General features: G+C 36.6%; 1 protein-coding gene across 1 annotated transcript in view; it reads right to left on the bottom strand.

The window, feature by feature from the left end:
• The window catches only part of DNAH14 (dynein axonemal heavy chain 14), an 862,921-nt gene that overhangs the window by 700,894 nt on the left and 141,442 nt on the right, over window positions 1–20,585 (bottom strand). Inside the window, 3 exon segments of the mRNA XM_053607548.1 lie at window positions 693–790; window positions 878–923; window positions 1,384–1,663. Of these exon segments, the coding sequence (XP_053463523.1) occupies window positions 693–790; window positions 878–923; window positions 1,384–1,663 (424 nt within the window).

Raw genomic sequence — 20,585 nt, 5'->3', positions numbered from 1 at the left:
CCATATATCAATGGGCAAGAGACATGAATAGAACTTTCTCTAAAGACGACAGATGAATGGCTAACACACACATGAAAAAATGTTCATCATCTCTATATATTAGAGAAATGCAAATCAAAACAACCCTGAGATATCATCTAACCCCAGTGAGAATGGCCCACATCACAAAATCTCAAAACTGCAGATGCTGGCGTGGATGTGGAGAGAAGGGAACACTTTTACACTGCTGGTGGGACTGCATAAAATATATTTTTCATTTGCCTTAGGTGTCATAGAATTGTATAGCACATCAACTGAAAAAAATCCAAGCTTGGGAGGCGCCTACGGCTCAAGGAGTAGGGCGCTGACTCCATATACTGGAGGTGGAGGGTTCAAACTTGGCCCTGGCCAAAACAAACAAACAAACAAACAAAAACAAACAATACAACAACAACAAAACAAACAAAGAAGTCCAAACTTTAGGCTATTTTTTTCTAATTTTCATCTTTTATGCACTCTAAGGCTATATGTATAATTCATACGTCCTCAAGTATTTCAAATTCACATTATTTGATCCCAGGAACTATGAGTTTATGATCTATTAATATTTCATAATGCTTGCTACATCCTTTGAAAAAAGCATCAGATGCCTAAATTTAAGAAAATATTGCCAAAGAAGATAATGCAGCTCCCTAAGCTTTTAAAATACTTACTTATACATTTTTCAATATTAGTCACCATATTTTGAATTTTTACTGAAAACTCCAATCTGTTGGGATCTATAAAGAGATTTGTAGGGAATTTTAGTAATCTAGAAGAGAAAACAATAGAAGCATATTTCAGAAGAATATAGTAGCTAACACATACAATTATAATTTTTATAATGTGTAATACTTACTCATCGTTCATATCTTTGCTCTCAAACTCAGTTGTAATTTCTGTGTCTATTAGAATTGAATGAAAGAAAAAGAGAACAAAATTGATTTATATTCACATCAAATAAAATAACCAGTTGATAGATATCAGTGCTTTACAAATATTATAATAAACTAAAGAGTTCATGTAAAGGGCAGTATTGAAGGAGCATAACCCAACTTTAGCCTCTGATTAAAGACAGCTGAGAACTAACATCCCAAGTCTTATTTATATTGATGAAGTTGTGTTCATGCCCTCTCAGTAAGAATCTGTTAATGTATATGTATTCAGATGAAAACAAATAATGGTGTTACACAAATTACAATTGATGTGTAAATTCATGCTCTCCACAGCACTGTTTACCTTAAAGTTTATAAAAGTCATAATCTATAAATTGATAATATATGAAATATTAAAAATTTCCCCTCATTTGTATTTTCCAGCTCTTATGTTATTTCTCCTTAATTTTTAATAGTCTATTTGTCTTACCTGAAAGAATATATTCAAGATTATGAATAAATTTTTGTGGTGTTTTGGCTTTGGGGAGAAATTCTTCCTTTGAATTAGTTTGGGCACAACTGTCTTCATTTTTTGACATTTCATTTTCTTTAGACATCACAAATTTTTCAGGGCACTGGTCAGACTCATGAAAGTTCTCTTCAAAATTTTCTAGAGAATCACTCTCAGGAATTCTCAAGCATAGATTTATTTTAAATATTGGTGCAGATATTTTTCTCAAATCCTTCTCCACTTTAGTAGCACTCGAAACCTAATTTAATAGATACGTTAGGATGCCAGTGACAATATATAGCATAACATTTAATTTAGGATAATAACAACAAAAATCTTAAATGATAAATAATAGCTTATTTTAACATCATATTACTATTTACCTGATGCTCACACACTTTTTTTTTTTACTTTGTCATTAAGTCTGAAATGACACATCATAAGGAAGGAATTTTCCCCCAAAGGCTGTGTAAATAGACATCAGTATAAATACATATTAATCACTTAAAGAATATTAAAAATAAAAATTCTTAGGCCTTATATCCAGAGATTTTGAATTAAAAACCAGAGGCATCACTCATAATCCTTTAAAAGTTGAACGGGTGATTCTACTGCATTCTCAGGTTTAAGAACTACAAGTCAAGAATACACTTTAAATCCATAACTAATAGATCCTAGTTCTTCATTTTAAAATATTTATACTAGTATAGTTATTCCCACAAGAAAAAAACCTAGCATATAAATATCTTATTGTTCTTAAGCTTTGTCTAGGCTTGAGTTTTCAATGTATTGATCCTTCATATCCCATAAATAATCTGTTATGTTCTAGGCATCTATTGCATAATTACTGCTAAGTGTTTCTCAGGGTAATGATAGAAGTCCAACCTCTAGTTCTAGTCATTTAGCAAATAAAGGCAGTCAATTGTATAAACAAACTCCATTAGCAGCTTATGAAGCTGCTGGGAAAAAAAAGTGTGTGTAGATACTGAAGGTGATACACAAGTCTTAAAAAGTTCACACAAACAGATACAAGTTTCTATATGGGATGATGAAGAAGCTGTAGAAATGGAAAGTGGTGATGGTTGCATAACACTGTGAATGTACTTAATGCCACTGAATTATACACTTAAAAATTATTAAAATGGTAAATTTTATGTTTGCATGTTTTGTCACATAAAAGAAAGTTCACACAAGAGTTTCTTACAAATGTATAGTGTAACCAATTAGCTTTTTCTGGAAAATAATCTGTAATTAACTCTGGAAATGACTGGGGCCCTCAAGCCATATGTACTTTCTAATATTATAGTATCAAGTCATTCTGAAAATATAATTATAGTTACTATTTGATGAGTGCTTATCACATCCTAGACACTACAGTTGAACAAGTTACCTCCCCCTCATCCTCATAATAACCCTAGGAAATAGAAATTATTACTCACATTGTGTAACCAGTGTCAAGTGCCTTGTTTTGAAAATTTTCTGTCCATTTCTTATTATGAAATCATGACCTTTACCCTACTTCTTTCCATCAGACACTCTGTTGTGTAAGTTTCCCCTAACTATGTGCTTGTTCAGAAACTCAGTCTAGAGATTGAGTCTTGAAATAATTCAGACCCCCCGGGGGAGATAGGATCACCATTAATCTATAAATAAATAGGGTCCAGATGGCCCTGCAGTAGATTCATCTTGTGGAGCAACAATTCAAGATAGTTATCAGGACAAGTCAGTTGGAAATTTGTGACTCCAAAGTCTGTCATTATAGTATGAACTGGGGCTTAAAAATATTTTTAAGTACTTACTTAAGTACTTACTTTTCTTAGTAAAGAAATATTTTGGCAGTTATGCTTTTTGTGCCAACAAGAATGTACCAGTAAATAGTCTGATTTCCTCTAGATTAAAAACTGCAAGGGAAAAATAGTCACATCTAAGTGAAACTATAAATTCTACACCCTATAATGGGGGGTGAAGGAATGAGTAGGAAGCACCAATGATTACCAAATCTATGACTTTACTTCTTATCCCTTTCTCGAGATGATGATCTACGAGTTCTGACCATTAAGTTCACCAACTCAACATAGAAAAAGAGCTGCATACCTCATTGGTGAATAAGCACTTATGATCACCTTTGAAGTCCTTTTCTTGGGAAACTATGCACTCATGCTAGCATCTAGTCTACCCTCCCAAGAAATTTTGGAACTTTTTCTGGACATCAGAATTTCCACTATCTTATCCTTGATGTCCTGAATACCATAAAATGTCTTCCTTTTAATATTTCCTTTATTCTTGGATAAAGAAAAAAGTTATTGGGGCTAGAACAGGTGAGTAGGGAGGGTGTTCCAATAAAGCTATTTGTTTACTGGTGAAAAATTCCATCACAGACAGTGCCATGTGAGCTAAAGCATTGTCTTGATGCAAAAACCATACCTTTTTCATGCCAAGATTTTCAGTTAAAATTTTCCTAAATTTTTCTCTATCAATTTTTACTTGGTCTGCTATGCTTTTCACAGCTGGCTGATGACTCTGATGCACAATTGAACACATTTTAGCAATGTTTTCATCATTTCAACTGGCCACCCTGACCTCTCTTCATTAGTCACACTTTTTATCCCCTCAGAAGAACATTTAATCCATTTGTACACCACTGTTTTCTTCATGACATTATCCCCATAAACTTGAACTAACATGTTCCTAATTTCACTTCCACTCAGGCAAGCACTGTCACATGTTGATACAAATACAGCTGCAAGACACTGATACACTAATGTTATGAGAACTTACAGTGTTGTTTGTACAGTGCTGCCAATGTAAGCACATGGTGGCAAGTTCATGAATTTAATTATCAGATCTCATATATGTGCAGCATTCTTATAGATATTTTCATCTGACTGCTCATAGATACTTCTGACTTAACATATCCCAAAATAAACCAGTAGAATCCCTCAGTAATAGAGTTGACCAGGCAGAAGAAAGGATCTCTGAAATTGGAGACAAAGCTTTTGAACATTCCCAAGTACTCAAAGAGGCAGACAAATGGAGAGCAAAAATTGATCATTCCATTAGAGAGTTGTGAGATCACTCCAAAAGATCAAACATTTGTCTTATAGGAATTCCTGAAGGAGAAGAGGATGGCCCTAAAGGTGCAGATGCTCTACTCCAAGAGATTTTGGAGAATTTCCTAAGCATTGCAAGAGACACAGAACTTCAGATAGCAGATAATTTCACAACCCCAACAAGACTCAATCCAGATAAAGCATCTCCTAGACACATTGTGATTAACTTTTCCAAAGTTAAGACAAAGGAGAAAATTCTGCAAGCAGCCAGACATAAGAAAAGCATCACCTACAGTGGGAGAAGCATAAGAATGACAGCAGATCTCTCAGCCGAAATATTTCAAGCCAGAAGAAGATGGTTATCAAACTTCAGTGTCCTAAAACAAAATAACTTATAGCCCAGGATCCTGTATCAGCTAAACTGAGTTTCATTTGTGATGGAGAAATCAAATAGTTTAATGACACAGATATGTTGAAGGAATTTCCCATAACTAAAACAGCTCTTCATGATATTCTCAGACCCATCTTCCACAATGACCAGAACAATGCTCTACCTCCAAAGTAAACTCTCCCAGAAATATATGAACAAAACCCAACTTCCACAGTGGTGAAAGGATTAAAAATGTCATCTGAAAATCATGACACTCAAAACACAACCAGGCTTATGAATTCTCTCAATTAATGCAAGTGGTTTAAATTGTCCTCTACAGAGGCACAGGCTGGCTGACTAGATACATAAACTCAGACAGGATATCTGCTGTATACAAGAATCTCACCTTACCTTAAAGGATAAAAATAGACTCAGGGTGAGGGGTTGTATATTACAGGAGTTGTATAATACAGGCAAATGGAAAGCAGAAAAAAGCAGGCGTTCCAATTTTAGTAGAAGATACAATTGGCTTTAAACCAACAAAGATAAAAAAAAGATAAGGAAGGTCACTACATATTTGTCAAGGGAAACACCAAACATGAAGAGATTTCAATAATTAACATTTATGCACCCTACCAGAATGCTCCTCAATTCATAAAGCAGACCCTAATGGATATGAACAACTTGATATCTTCCTGCACTATGATAGTTGGAGAATTTAACACCCCTTTGACTGTTTTGGATAGATCCTGCAAGAAGAAATATTAGAATTAAAACTCACCTAGAACAAATGGACTTTACAGACCTCTACAGAAGATTTCATCCTAATAAAACTGAATATACATTCTTCTCATCAGCCCATAGGCCAGCCTCCAAAATAGATCATATCCTAGGACACAAGTCTAACCTCAGCAAATTTAAAAGTATAAAAGTTATTCTTTATATCTTCTCAGGCCACCATGGAATAAAAGTTGAACTCATCAACAGCTGGGTCAAAGATGAGATTAACAAGGAAATCACCAAATTTTTGGAACAAAATTATAATGAAGACACAAATTATCAAAACCTGTGGAATACTGCAAAGGCAGTCTTAAGAGGGAAATTTATAGCATCAGAAGCCTGTATGAAGAAAACAGAAAGAGAGAAAGCCAATAACTTAATGGGTCATGTCAAGGAGCTTGAAAGGAAAGAATATTCCAATACCAAACCCAGCAGAAGAAAAAAACAAAAATTAGGGCAGAATTAAATGAAAATGAAAACAAAAGAATTATTCAGAAGATCAATGAAATAAAAAGTTGGTTTTTTGAAATGATTAACAAAATGGATTAGCCTTTGGCCAACCTAACTAGAAATAGAAAAGTAAAATCTCTGATATCATCTATCAGAAAATAGAAAGGAGAAATAACAACAGACGCTTCAGAAATTCAAAAAATCCTCAATGATTACTACATAAATCCTCAATGTTTATTACATAAACTACATAAATTGCTACATAAATACTACATAAATCTACTCCCAGAGATATGAAAATCTGAAGGAAATAGACCAATACCTGGAAGCACACCACCTTCCTAGACTCAAACAGCAAGAATAAAAAATCCTGAATACATCTATATCAATGACTGAAATAGCATTAACAATACAAAATCTCCCTAAAAAGAAAAGTCTGGGAGTTGGCCTCACATCCTAATTCTATCAAACCTTTCAAGAGGAACTTGTACCTATATTATACAACCTTTTCCAAAGCATAGAAAAAGAAGGAATACTTCCCAACACATTCTACAAAGCAAATGTCATCCTGATCCCCAAACCAGGAAAGGATCCAACGAAGAAAGAAAATTATAGACCAATGTCATTAATGAATATCAATGCAAAAATATTCAATAAGATCTTAGCAAACATAATTCAGCAACACATCAAAAAAAATTATACACATTGATCAAGTTGATTTTATTCCAGAGTTACAGGGTTGGTTCAACATATGCAAATCTATAAATATAACACATCACATCAGTAAAATAAAAAACAAAGACCATATGATTCTCTCAATTGATGCAGAAAAAGCTTTTGATATTATCCAACATCCTTTCATGATCAGAACAATTAAGAAAATGGGCATAGAAGGGACATTACTTAAACTAATAGAGGCCATCTACGGCAAACCCACAGCCAATATCATATTGAGTGGTGTAAAATTGAAAACATTTCCACTCAGATCAGGAATGAGGCAAAGATGCCCACTGTCTCCACTGATATTCAACATAGTAATGGAAGTCTTAGCCATCACAATCAGGCAAGAGAGGTGATCAAGCATACTCAAATAGATCAGAGGACATCAAACTCTCACTCTTTGCTGATGATATGATCCTATACCTGGAAAATCTCAAAAACTCAACTTCAAAAGTCTTAGAAATGATCAAGGAATACAACAGCATCTTAGGGTACAAAATCAATACTTAGAAGTCAGTAACTTTTATATATGCCAACAATAGTCAAGCTGAAAAAACAGTTCAGGACTCTATTCCTTTAACAATAGTGTCAAAGAAGATGAAATATCTCATAATTTACCTTAAAAAGGACATGAAAGATTTCTATAAAGAGAACTATGGAATCAGAAAAAACCTCAAATAGCAAATACATTAGTCAGAAATAAGAAAAAAATCAGATCACATTACCAGACTTCAAGCTGTACTATAAATCTATAGTTATCAAAACAGTATCATACTGGCACAAAAACAGAACTGTAGATTTATGGAACAGAATAGAGAACCAAAAGATGAACCCAGCTACTTATTATCATTTGATCTTCAAAAAGCCAATCAAAAATATTCAGTGGGTGAAAGAGTCCCTATTTAACAAATGGTGCTGGGTGAACTGGCTGGTGATGTGTAGAAGACTGAAACTGGACCCCCACCTTTCATCATTAACAAACATTGATTAGAAATGAAAATATAAAAATACTATGAGAAAGTGCATGGAAAACACTTGAAGAAATTGTTCTGGGAGAATATTTTATGAGGAGGACCCCCTGGGCAATTGAAGCTACACAAAAAATTCAATTACTGGGACCTGATCAAACTAAAAAGCTTTTGCACAATCAAGAGCATAGTAAGTAAAGCAAACAGACAACCTTCTGAATGGGAGAAGATTTTTGCAGGTTATGCTTCTGACAAAGGTCTGATAACTACAATCTACAGAGAACTACAACTAATCAATAAGAAAAGAATAAATAACCCCATTTTTATGTGGGCAAGGTACTTGAACAGAAATTTCTCTGATGAAGACAGGTGCATGGTCTAGACACACATGAAAAAATGCTCATCATCCTTAATCATCAGAGAAATGCAAATCAAAACAACTTTGAGATATAATCTAACTCCAATAAGATTAGCCCACATCACAAAATCCCAAAACTACAGACGTTGGTGTGGATGTGGAGAGAAGGAAACACTTCTACACTGCTGGTGGGAATGCAGGCTAATACGACCTTTTTTGGAAAGAAGTTGGGAGAACACTCAAGGAACTAAAAGTAGACCTACTGTTCGATCCTGCAATTCCTTTACTAGGAATTTGATCACCCAGATGATCAAAAATTATTTTACAACAAAGACATTTGCACCAGAATGTTTACTGCAGCCCAATTCATAATAGCCAAGACATAGAAACAGTTCAACTGCCTCTCAACCCATGACTGGATTAACCAAGTGTGGTATATGTACACCATGGAATACTATGAAGTCATAAAAAAGATGGAGACTTCAGAGGGGAGGGGAGGGAGATATGGGAGGAGGGAGCGTACTTTGGCGGACCTCACCTAATGTGCATGATGCAATGCTACATTTCAAAACTATTAAGAAATGAGTATAATTGTAATGGATGTGTTACTTAGTTCAATGTAAGTATTTTACATTGTATATTGAAGCCATACCCTAAGCCCCATAAACACATCAATGTACAAAGTTATGATTTAATAAAAATAAATAAAAAATTAAATAAAGTAAAAAATACCAAAATTAAGAATTTGTATCACCAAAATATCTTTATGGGGACAAAGTTGTGGGGAAGGATATACAGCAAGTATCTGGAGAAATGAAGAAAGGTACTGGTAATAGAAATGTAACTTCTACTGTTGGTGGAGAGCAGGATGGCAGTATTACAAAATGAAGTGCGGATATCCCATAACTATATCCCCAAACCCAGAAATCTACACTCCAGTTTATAAAGCAAAGAGAAATTTTTATGCAATCCACAAGAAAACTACTAAGAGGTTGTTTATCACAACCAAGTACTGGTAAAGTCTCAGAAATAGCTTAAATATTTATGACTAGGAGAATAGGTACATAAAATTTAACATATGGAAATATTATGTAGTGGTTAGGAACAATAAATTATATGTCTATATGTTTTTTGTGTATATACTGTAATGACACTTAGGGAATATGATTTGGGGATATAAAGCACTTAGATTAAATAAAAAGGTGCAAGATTTTCATGGAAAAAATTATAAAAGACATTAAAGAGTACTTAACATAATCATAATAAGAAGACTCAATATAATGAAATATTTCTATGAAATATTAAATAAATTAAAATAAATAATTCCGAGGGGAGGGGAAAGATGGCTGACTGGAGTCAGCTTTCAACAGAAGCTCTCATCCAGAGGGAGAGATAATTGGCACAAAAAAACCCAATAAAGCTGAAGATTGGGTGCTGAGCTGAGAGAGAAGATGGATAGCTTCACATCATCTCTATTGAGGAAAACTGCGACTCCAGGGAAGCAAATTTCAAGTACAAAAACCATCCCAAAGAGGATGAGTGTCTGCCCCTTTCCCCAAGAAAGTGGCTTGCTGTGAAATCTCTACAAGCAAGTGGTGAACTAAAGATCTCTTGTCTCACCGAATGGGAGACAGTCGCTGGAGGCTGGGACTCCTTCTCCAGGAAGACCCTGCTGTAAGCCTCATCATTCTCTTGCTCTGTATGAAAGTTGAACTTTTCCCTACCCAGTCCAGCCTTCCCCCATCGCCTGGTGACCTAGAAGCCCAACCCCTGCAAAGACTAGAATATCGGCAGTTCTTTGCCAGGACCGGGCATTGCATGGGCTGCAGCAGCACAGATGCACTGAAACAGTGAATCCAGTAGCAGTGCAGAAAGTCTGGCCTGCCTCTGCAAAAGTGGAAATCAGCAAGTGGAGGTTCAAGATGCTGTATGGTGTTTGCAGGCTCGGGAACCTGTGGGGAGGCATAGGGACCCTGTGCAGAGGCACCTACCACACAGCATCAGCAATAGTAGAGCCATCCCACCAGGGTCAAATTTCAAAGAGATACCTCCCCAATTATGGGGACTGCCAGAGGGAGCCAGGCCTTGCCCTGCAGGGGTACCAGAAGAGCAGTGCAGCTGGGGCGGAGGCACATTCTCTGAGGGAGAAAATCATTTGCTGCTTTGTTAACCTCTGGTTAGGAAAAACCTCAGGAGGAACACTCCCCAGTTTCCATTGAGCACTCGAGGTAGTCAGGCTTCAGCTCCCCCGCCGGCAGGTGTCAGAGTGTGGTGGCCTGGCCAAGGAGGCATTAACTCCCGTTTGACTCTGGCAGGTACAAATCCCTGGTGCATTTGCTCATTGTAGGGAACTGGGCTACAGCCCTGCAGGGTTACCAGTGACTGGTGTGATGGAGGTGCATGGTGGAGAAGGAAGCACTAGTCCCCTGGACTAACTCTTTTGCTGGGCAGGCCTTTCTGACTCCACAGAGTGCCAGAGCAAGTCACACTTGAGCTGCCAGTAGGACCCCAGCTGCCCAGTTGCTGGAGAGCTTTTGAACTCTTTCACTTGATATGCATTTGTGCTGACTGGGAAAATGGCTTTGGAACTCTTGACCTGGGCTGATCACCTGGGGAACCTCCTGGGTTGTACCCTGGTTGTGTTGTAGTGGGAGGTTCTGATTCTCCTCTTCCAGTTGTTGACCATGGGGGCAGGGTGTCTTAGTTGTTTGAATTTCTCCACAGCTGAGATTTCAGCCCAAAGCCACTGCTTCACTAGGATTGGGCAGAGACTAGCTGAATACAAGACAGAGCCACCTAGCCCCATCACACCAAGCAGGTCCCCAGACTCTCACGCTGCAGTATTGAACAGGACCTTTGTAAACCTGTAGGGCAGTGGTTCTCAACCTTCCTAATTCTGCAACCTTTTAATATAGTTCCTCATATTGTTGTGACCCCTAACCATAAAATTATTTCTGTTACTACTTCATAACTGTAATTTTGCTACTTTTCTGAATTGTAATGTAAATATCTGATATGTAGGATGTGTTTTGCGATGCTCTTAGGGTTTGTGACCCATAGGTTGAGAATCACTGTTACAGGTGAAAAGCCACAGTTACCAGTGCCAGCTCTTTCATAAAGGGCTGGTTAATTATAACTCTGGATCCTTCATTCCAATTTCACTTTACCAGCTTCTCTAGCCAAATGATGAAAAATAATCATGGGGTGGAATCAGTGGAAAAACTCTTGCAACATGAATAATCAGAGTAGATCAACTCCCCCAAAGAATGACAAATGAGACACAACAAAAGATCCCATTCATAAACAAATGACTGAAACGTCAGAAATTGAGTTCAGAATTTGAATGACAAATATGATTAACAGAATGGAAGTAAAGTTGGAATTAGAAATTCAAGGAGTAATTCAAAAGTTGTCTCAAGAATTCAATGAATCAAAGACAAAATCCCCCAAAATTTACTCACAATGACAAAAGAAATTTCACCCCTTAAACTTCAGAGAAATCCAGTAGAATCCCTCAGTAACAGAATGGAGCAGGCAGAAGAAAGGATCTCTGACATTGAAGACAAAGTTTTTGAATGCTCCCAAATGCTCAAAGGGGCAGAGAGATGGAGAGCAAAAATGGGTCATTCCCTGAGACAGTTGTGGGACCACTCCAAGACAGCAAACATTCCCCTTATAGGAATTCCTGAAGGAGAAAAGGATGTTCCTAAAGGCACAGATGTTCTATGAAGAGAACTTCCCAAGCATGGCAAGAGATACCGAAATTCAGACAGCAGACAGTGTCAGAACTCCAGCACGACTCAATCCAAACAAACCATTTCCTAGACATATTGTAATTAACTTTGCCAAAGTTAACATGAAGTAGAAAATTCTGCAACCAGCCCGCAAATGTAAGAAAATCATAACCTACAAGGGGAAGAATATTAGAATGATTGTAGATCTCTCAGCTGAAACTTTTCAAGCCAGATGAGGATGGTCATTGTTCTTCAATCTCCTAAAACAAAACAACTTTCAGCCCAGGATCCTGTACCCTGCTAAACTGAGTTTCATTTGTGATGGAGAAATCAAATACTTTAATGACATTCACATGTTGAAGAAATTTTCCACAACTAAACCAGCTCCAGGATATTCTGAAACCCATCCTCCACAATGACCAGCACAATGCTCTACCACTAAAGTAAGCTCAATCAGAAATTTTTGATCAAAACCCAACTTCCAGAGTGGTGAAAGGATTAAAAACATTCACTGGACTTTTGAAAAACTCGACACCCAAAATACTACCAGGCTTATCAATTCTCTCAATTAATGTGAACGGTTTACATTGTCCTCTAAAGATGCAATGGTTGGCTGACTGGATACACAATATCAAACCAGATGTCTGCTATATACAAGAATCTCATCTTAAAGGACAAATATAGACTCAGGGTGAAGGATTATAATTCAGGAAAATGGAAATCAGAAAAAAGAAGGGGCTGTAATTTTATTCACAGACATGATAGGCTTTAAACCAAGAAAAGTAAGGAAAGATAAGGATGGTCACTTCATATTTGTTAAGGGAAACACTCAACATGAAGAGATTTCAATTATTAACATTTATGCACCCAACCAGAATGCATCTCAATTTATAAGGGAGACCCTTACAGACATGAAAAATTTGATATCTTCTACCAACACAATAGTTGGAGATTTTAACATCCCTTTGGAAGTATTGGATAGATCCTCCAGTAAGAAACTAAACAAAGAAATTTTGGATTTAAACTTGACCCTACAACAAATGGACTTAAACGATATCTACAGAACATTTCATCCTAATAAAACTAAATATACATTCTTCTCATAAGCCCATGGAACAGCCTCCAAAATTGATCACATCTTAGGTCACAAGGCTAACCTCAGCAAATTTAAAAGAAATTATTCCTTGTATTTTCTTGGACCATCCAGAATAAAAGTTGAATTAAACAATGTCATGAATCTTTATACTCACACAAAGACAAGGAAGCTAAATAATCTTATGCTGAATGATAGCTAGGCGATAGATGAGATTAAGAAGAAAATTGACAAATTTTTGGAACAAAATGATAATGAAGACACAAATTATCAGAACCTGTGGGATAGTGCAAAGGCAGACCTAAAAAGGAAATGTATAGTGTTGCAAGGCTTCCTCAAGAGAATGGAAAGAGAGGAAGTTGATGACTGAATGGGACATCTCAAGCAACTGGAAAAGGAAGAATATTCCAACCAAAACCCAACATAAGAAAAGAAATAACCAAAATTATAGCAGAATTGTATGAAATTGAAAAGAAAAGAATTATTCAAAAGATCAATGGAGCAAAAAGTTGGTTTTTTGAAAAGATTAACAAAATTGATAAATCTTTGGCTAACCTAACCAGAAACAGAAAAGTAAAATCCCTAATGTCATCAATCAGAAATGATGGGCAGCACCTGTGGCTCAGTGAGCAGGGCGCTGGCCCCGTATAACGAGGGTGGCGGGTTCAAACCCAGCCCCGGCCAAACTGCAACAGAAATGACAAAGGTGAAATAACAGCAGACAACTAAGAAATAAAAAAAATCCTTAATGAATACTATGAAAAACTTTGTTCTCAGAAATATGAAAATCCAAAGGAAATATACCAATATCTGAGAAGAATATGTTCCAGCTCCATCCATATATTCTTCTCAGTAAAGTATCTCAAGAATGGAAGAAAAGTATCCAGTGTACTCACCCCTACTATGAAACTAATTTAGGACCTTCACATGAAAGCTATAACCCAGTTACAACCTAAGAATAGGGGGAAGGGGGAAAGGGAGGGGGGGGTAGAGGGAGGGGCATTGAAAAGATCACACCTGTGGTGCATCTTACAAGGGTAATATGTGAGGCTTGGTAAATGTGGAAGGTAAATGTCTTAGCAAAGTAACTAAGAAAATGCCAGGAGGGCTATGTCAACTAATGTGATGAAAATGTGTCAAATGGTCTATGAACCAAGTGTATGGTGCCCCATGATCATATTGATGTACACAGCTATGATTTAATAAAAAAAAAGAAAAAAAAAAGGAAATATACCAATATCTGAAAGCACACCACCTTCCTAGACTGAGCCAGAAAGAATTGGAAATTTTTTTTTTCCTTTTTTTTTTTTTTTTTTTTTTTGTAGAGACAGAGTCTCACATACCGCCCTCAGGTGGAGTGCCATGGCATCACACAGCTCACAGCAACCTCTAACTCTTGGGCTTACGCGATTCTCTTGCCTCAGTCTCCCGAGCAACTGGGACTACAGGCGCCTGCCACAACGCCCGGCTATTTTTTTGTTGCAATTTGGCCGGGGCTGGGTTTGAACCCGCCACCCGCGGCATATGGGGCTGGCGCCCTACTCACTGAGCCACAGGCGCCGCCCAGAATTGGAAATTTTTAATAGAATTATATCAAGTACTGAAATAGGATCAACTATACGAAATTTCCCAAAAAGAAAAGTCTGGGACCAGATGGCTTCACATCAGAACTCTACCAAACCTTTAAAGAGGAACTAGTGCCTATATTACATAACTTTTTCCAAAACATAGAAAAAGAAGGAATACTTCCCAACACATTCTATGAAGCAAATATCACCTTGATCCCCAAACCAGGAAAAGACTCAACAAGGAAAGGAAATTATAGATCAATATCTTTAATGAATGTAGATGCAAAAATATTCAATAAGATCCTAGCAAACAGAATACAGGAACACATCAAGCAAATTATACACCATGCCCAAGTTGGTTTTATTCCAAGGTCTCAAGGTTGGTTCAATATATGTAAATCTATAAATATAACACATCACATAAAATAAAAAGTAAAGAAAATATGATTCTCTCAATTGATGCAGAAAAAGGTTTGAAAATATCCACCATCTTTCATGATCAGAACACTTAAGAAAATAGAAATAGAAGGGACGTTTCTTAAACTGATAGAGGCCATCTACAGCCAACATCGCAATGAATGGAGTAAAATTGAAAACATTTCATTCAGATCAGGAACGAGGCAAAGTTGCCCATTTTCTCCACTGCTTTTTAACATTGTAATGCAAGTCCCAGTCACGGCAATCAGGCAACAGAAGAAGGTGATCAAGGTGATCCAAATAGGGTCAGAGGAGATCAAACTTTCACTCTTCACAGATTATGATTTTATACCTGGAAAACCCAAGGGACTCAACTACAAAACTCTTGGAAGTGATCAAGGAATGCAGCAGCATCTAAGGATACAAAATCAATACTCACAAATCAGTAGCTTTAGTAGTTAAGCTGAAAAAAAAAACAGTTAAGGACTCTATTCCTTTTTACAGTAATACCAAAAAAGATGAAATATCTCGGAACTCACCTAACAAAGGATGTGAAAGATTTCTATAAAGAGAGCTATGAAACTCTGAGAAAAGAAATAGCTGAAGATGTTAACAAATGGAAAAACATACCATGCTCATGGCTGGGAAGAACCAACATTGTTAAAATGTCCATACTACTGAAAGCAATATAAAAATTTAATGCAATCCCTATTAAAACACCTCTGTCATACTTTAAAGATATGGACAAAATAGTACTTCATTTCATGTGGAATCAGAAAACACCTTGAATAGCCAAGACATTACTCAGAAGTAAAAGCAAATCAGGAGGAATCATGCTACCAGACATCAGCCTATACTATAAATTTATAGTGATCAAAACAACATGGTACTAGCACAAAATAGAGAGGTAGATGTATGAAACGGAACAGAAAATCAGGAGATAAACTCAGACACTTATCATTTGATCTTTGATAAGCCTATCAAAAATATAAATTGGGGGAAAGATTCCCTATTTAACAAATGGTGCTGGGTGAATTGGCTGGCGACTTGTAGAAGACTGAAACTGGACCTACATCTTTCACCATTAACAAAAAATCAACTCTCACTAGATAAAAGATTTAAACTCAAGACATGAAACTATAAAGATTCTATGAAAGCTATAACCCAGTTATAACCTAAGAATATGGAGAAGGGGGAGAGGGAGGGGAGTAAAGGAGAGAGGATGGGCGGAGGGAAGGTGATTGGTGGGATCACACCTATGGTATATCTTACAAGGGTACATGTGAAACATACGAAATGTAGAATATAAATGTCTTAACACAATAACTAAGAAAATGCCAGGAAGGCTATTTTAACCAGTGTGATGAAAATATGTCAAATCAGTGCATATAAAATCAGTGTATGGTGCCCCATGATTGCATTAATATACACAGCTATGATTTAATAATAATAAATAATAATAAAAAAGATTCTTGGAGAGAGTGCAGGAGAAACACTTGAAGAAATTGGCTTGGGAGAACATTTTATGAGGATGATCTTCTGGGCAACTGAAGCAATACTAAATATACATTACTGGGAACTGATCAAACTAAAAAGCTTCTGCACAGCCAAGAACATAGTAAGTAAAGCAAGCAAGACAGTCCCAGAACGGGAGAAGATTTTTGCATGTTATTTTTCTGACAAAGGTTTGATAACCAGAATCCACAGAGAACTCAAACATATTAATAAGAAAAAAACAAGTGATCCCATTTCATTGTGGGCAAGGGACTTGAACAGAAGCTTCTCTGAAGAAGACAGGCCCATGGCCTACAGACACATTAAAAAATGCTAATAATATGTAATCATCAGAGAAATGAAAATCAAATTCACTTTCAGATATCATCTAACTCCTGTAAGAGTAGCCCACATAACAAAATCCCAAAACTACAGATATTGGCATGGATGTGGAGAAAAGGGAACACTCCTGCACTGCTGGTGGAAATTCAAGCTAATATGTTCCTTTTGGAAATAAGTTTGGAGAACACTTAGGGATTTAAAGGTAGACCTGCCATTCAATCCTGCAATTCTTGTACTAGGTGTATATCCAAAAGATGAAAAATCACTTTACAACAAAGATATTTGCACCAGATTGTTTATTGCAGCTCAATTCATAATTTTCAAGTCACAGAAGAAGCCCAAGTACCCATAGACCCATGAATGGTTAATGAATTGTGGTATATGTATACCATGGAATATTATGCAGCCTTAATAAAAATGGAGACTTTATCGCTTTTATGTTTACCTGGATGGAGCTGGAACATATTCCTCTTAGTAAAGTATCTCAAGAATGGAAGAAAAAGTATCCAATGTACTCAGTACTATTATGAAACCAATTTATAATCACCCACACTTTTTATATGAAAGATAAAACACATATGAAAGTGTAGCCCAGAATGAAGAAGGGAAGAGGAGGGGGATGCTAGGGGAGGGAGGATATTGGATGGAGGGAGGGTAAATGATGGGATCACACCTATGGTGCATATTGCAAGGGTATATGTCAAATCTAATAAGTGTAGAGTATAAATGTCTTAAAACAATAATTAAGTAAGTGATGCAAAAGCTATGTTAACCAGTTTGATGTAAGTATTCCAAATTGTACATAAAATCAGCGCATTGTACCCCATAAATGCATTAATATATATAAAAAAGTTGTAAACCAGCATCACATATTACATTATTTGAAATACCAAAAAAAAAAAGAAAAATAATAAGAAATAAGTACAGGGAGGCTGAAAAACAGTAAGGACTCTATTCTGTTCACTGTAGTGCCAAAAAAGATGAAAGATTTGGGAGTTTATCTAACAAAGGACGTGAAAGATCTCTGTAAAGAGAACTATGAAACTCTAAGAAAAGAAATAGCTGAAAATGTTAACAAATTGGAAAAGATACCATGCTCATGGCTGGGAAGAATCAACATTGTTAAAATGTCCATACTACCCAAAGCAATATACAATTTTAATGCAATCCCTGTTAAAGCTCCACTGTCATACTTTATAGATCTCGAAAAAATAATACATTATTTTATATGGAGTCAGAAAAAACCTCAAATAGCCAAGACATTACTCAGAAATAAAAACAAAGCAGGAGGAATAACGCTACCAGACCTCAGACTATACTACAAATCGATAGTGATCAAAACAGCATGGTATTGGCACAAAAACAGAGAGGTAGATGTCTGGAATAGAATAGAGAATCAAGAGATGAATCCAGCTAATTACCGTTATTTAATCTTTGACAAGCCAATTAAAAACATTCAATGGGGAAAAGATTCCCTATTTAACAAATGGTGCTGGGTGAACTGGCTGGCAACCTGTACAAGACTGAAACTGGACCCACACCTTTCACCATTAACCAAGATAGACTCTCACTGGATTAAAGATTTAAACCTAAGACATGAAAATATAAAAATACTAGAAGAGAGTGCAGGGAAAACCCTTGAAGAAATCGGTCTGGGCAACTATTTCATGAAGAGGACCCCCTGGGCAATTGAAGCAGCTTCAAAAATACACTACCGGGACCTGATCAAACCAAAAAGCTTCTGCACAGCCAAGAACACAGTAAATAAAGCAAGCAAACACCCCTCAGAATGGGAGAAGATATTTGCAGGTTATATCTCTGACAAAGGTTTAATAACCAGAATCCATAGAGAACTCAAATGTATAAGCAAGAAAAGAACAAGTGATCCCATTGTAGGCTGGGCAAGGGATTTGAAGAGAAACTTCTCTGAAGAAGACAGGTGCACGGCCTACAGACATTATGCAGCCTTAAGGAAAGATGGAGACTTTACCTCTTTTATGTTTACATGGATGGAACTGGAAAATATTCTTCTTAGTAAAGTATCTCAAGAATGGGAAAAAAAAAAGTACCCAATGTACTCACCCCAACTATGAAACTAATTTAGGGCTCTGACATGAAAGCTATAACCCAGTTACAACCTAAGAATAGGGGGAATGGGGAAAGGGAGGGGAGGGGGGAAAGGGGGAAAGAGAGGGGAGGGAGGGGGCATGTGGGTAGAGGGAGGGGGATTGGTGGGATCACACCTGCGGTGCATCTTACAAGGATATATGTGAAACTTAGTAAATGTAGAATGTACGTGTCTTAGCCCAATAACTGAAAAACGCTAGGAAGGCTATGTCAACCAGTGTGATGAAAATGTATCAAACGGTTTATGATGCTAGTGTGTGATGCCCCATGATCATATCAATGTACACAGCTATGATTTCATAAAAAAAAGAAGAAAAAATGCTCATCATCTTTAATCATCAGAGAAATGCAAATCAAAACTACCTTGAGATACCATCTAACTCCAAGATTTGTGATCTAGCCCAAATCCCAAAATCCCAAGACCAGAGATGTTGGCGTGGATGTGGAGACAAGGGTACACTTCAACACTGCTGGTGGGAATGCAAATTAATACATTCCTTTTGGAAAGATGTATGGAGAACAGATAGAGATCTAAAAATAGATCTTCCATTCAATCCTACAATTCCTCTACTAGGTATATACCCAGAAGACCAAAAATCACATTGTAACAAAGATATTTGTACCAGAATGTTTATTGCAGCCCAATTCATAATTGCTAAGTCATGGAAAAAGCCGAAGTGCCCATCGATCCATGAATGGATTAATAAATTGTGGTATATGTACACCATACATAGAGTATTATGCAGCCTTAAAGAAAGATGGAGACTTTACTTCTTTCATGTTTACATGGATGGAGCTGGAACATATTCTTCTTAGTAAAGTATCTCAAGAATGGAAGAAAAAGTATCCAATGTACTCAGCCCTACTATGAAACTAATTTATGGCTTTCATATGAAAGCTATGACCAGTTATAACCTACAAATATGGGGAAGGGGGAGAGGGAGGAGAGGGAGGGGGGAGGATGGGCAGAGGGAGGGTGATTGGTGGGATTACACCTGTGGTGCATCTTAGAAGGGTACATGTAAAACTTAGTAAATGTAGAATATAAATGTCTTAACGCAATAACTAAGAAAATGCCAGGAAGGCTATGTTAACCAGAGTGATGAAAATGTGTCAATCTGTTTATAAAACCAGTGTATGGTGCCCCATGATCGCATTAATGTACACAGCTATGATTTAATAATAAAATAAAAGAAATAAATAATTCTAACAGGCTAGAAAAATTATAAAGAAAAAAAGTGGTAAAGCATTTGTGAGAAGTACAAATGGCAAGAGCCTGGCTCCTTACCTTGGAAGATGAAAATAGTCTCAAGAATAAAACACTTAACTGGCTTTGAACAAGTTAAAAGATTATAAAGCAGCTAAGCTGGTTGTAATAGACTAACAGTACAGATTAAAAGGTAATTAACATCTTCCCTGTTTTATAATATACATTCCATTTTAAGAGTTAATTCTAACACGTACCCTTTGTGCACTCTCCTATACATTGTTCCCCTTAAGTCTTAGGCAAGACCACCCATATATCATGTGTGGGCAGACAGTCTCCTTGGTTCCTGAATAATCATGATATATCAGCTAATGCTATATTGTAAATGTTGTTGAAACACAATAAAATGTCTGGTGAGATTTCAGATGAGGCAGCATTCTCTCAATGTGTTTTCTGATGTTTGCCTCTCTGAGCCTTACTGGTTGTTGCTCTGGCAATAGCTG

This window comes from Nycticebus coucang, chromosome 10 (genome assembly GCF_027406575.1).
Source record: "Nycticebus coucang isolate mNycCou1 chromosome 10, mNycCou1.pri, whole genome shotgun sequence".
NCBI classification, from domain to species: domain Eukaryota; kingdom Metazoa; phylum Chordata; class Mammalia; order Primates; family Lorisidae; genus Nycticebus; species Nycticebus coucang.
The sequence above is the reverse complement of the archived record's forward strand: the minus strand, read 5'-3'. Positions and strand labels throughout refer to the sequence as shown.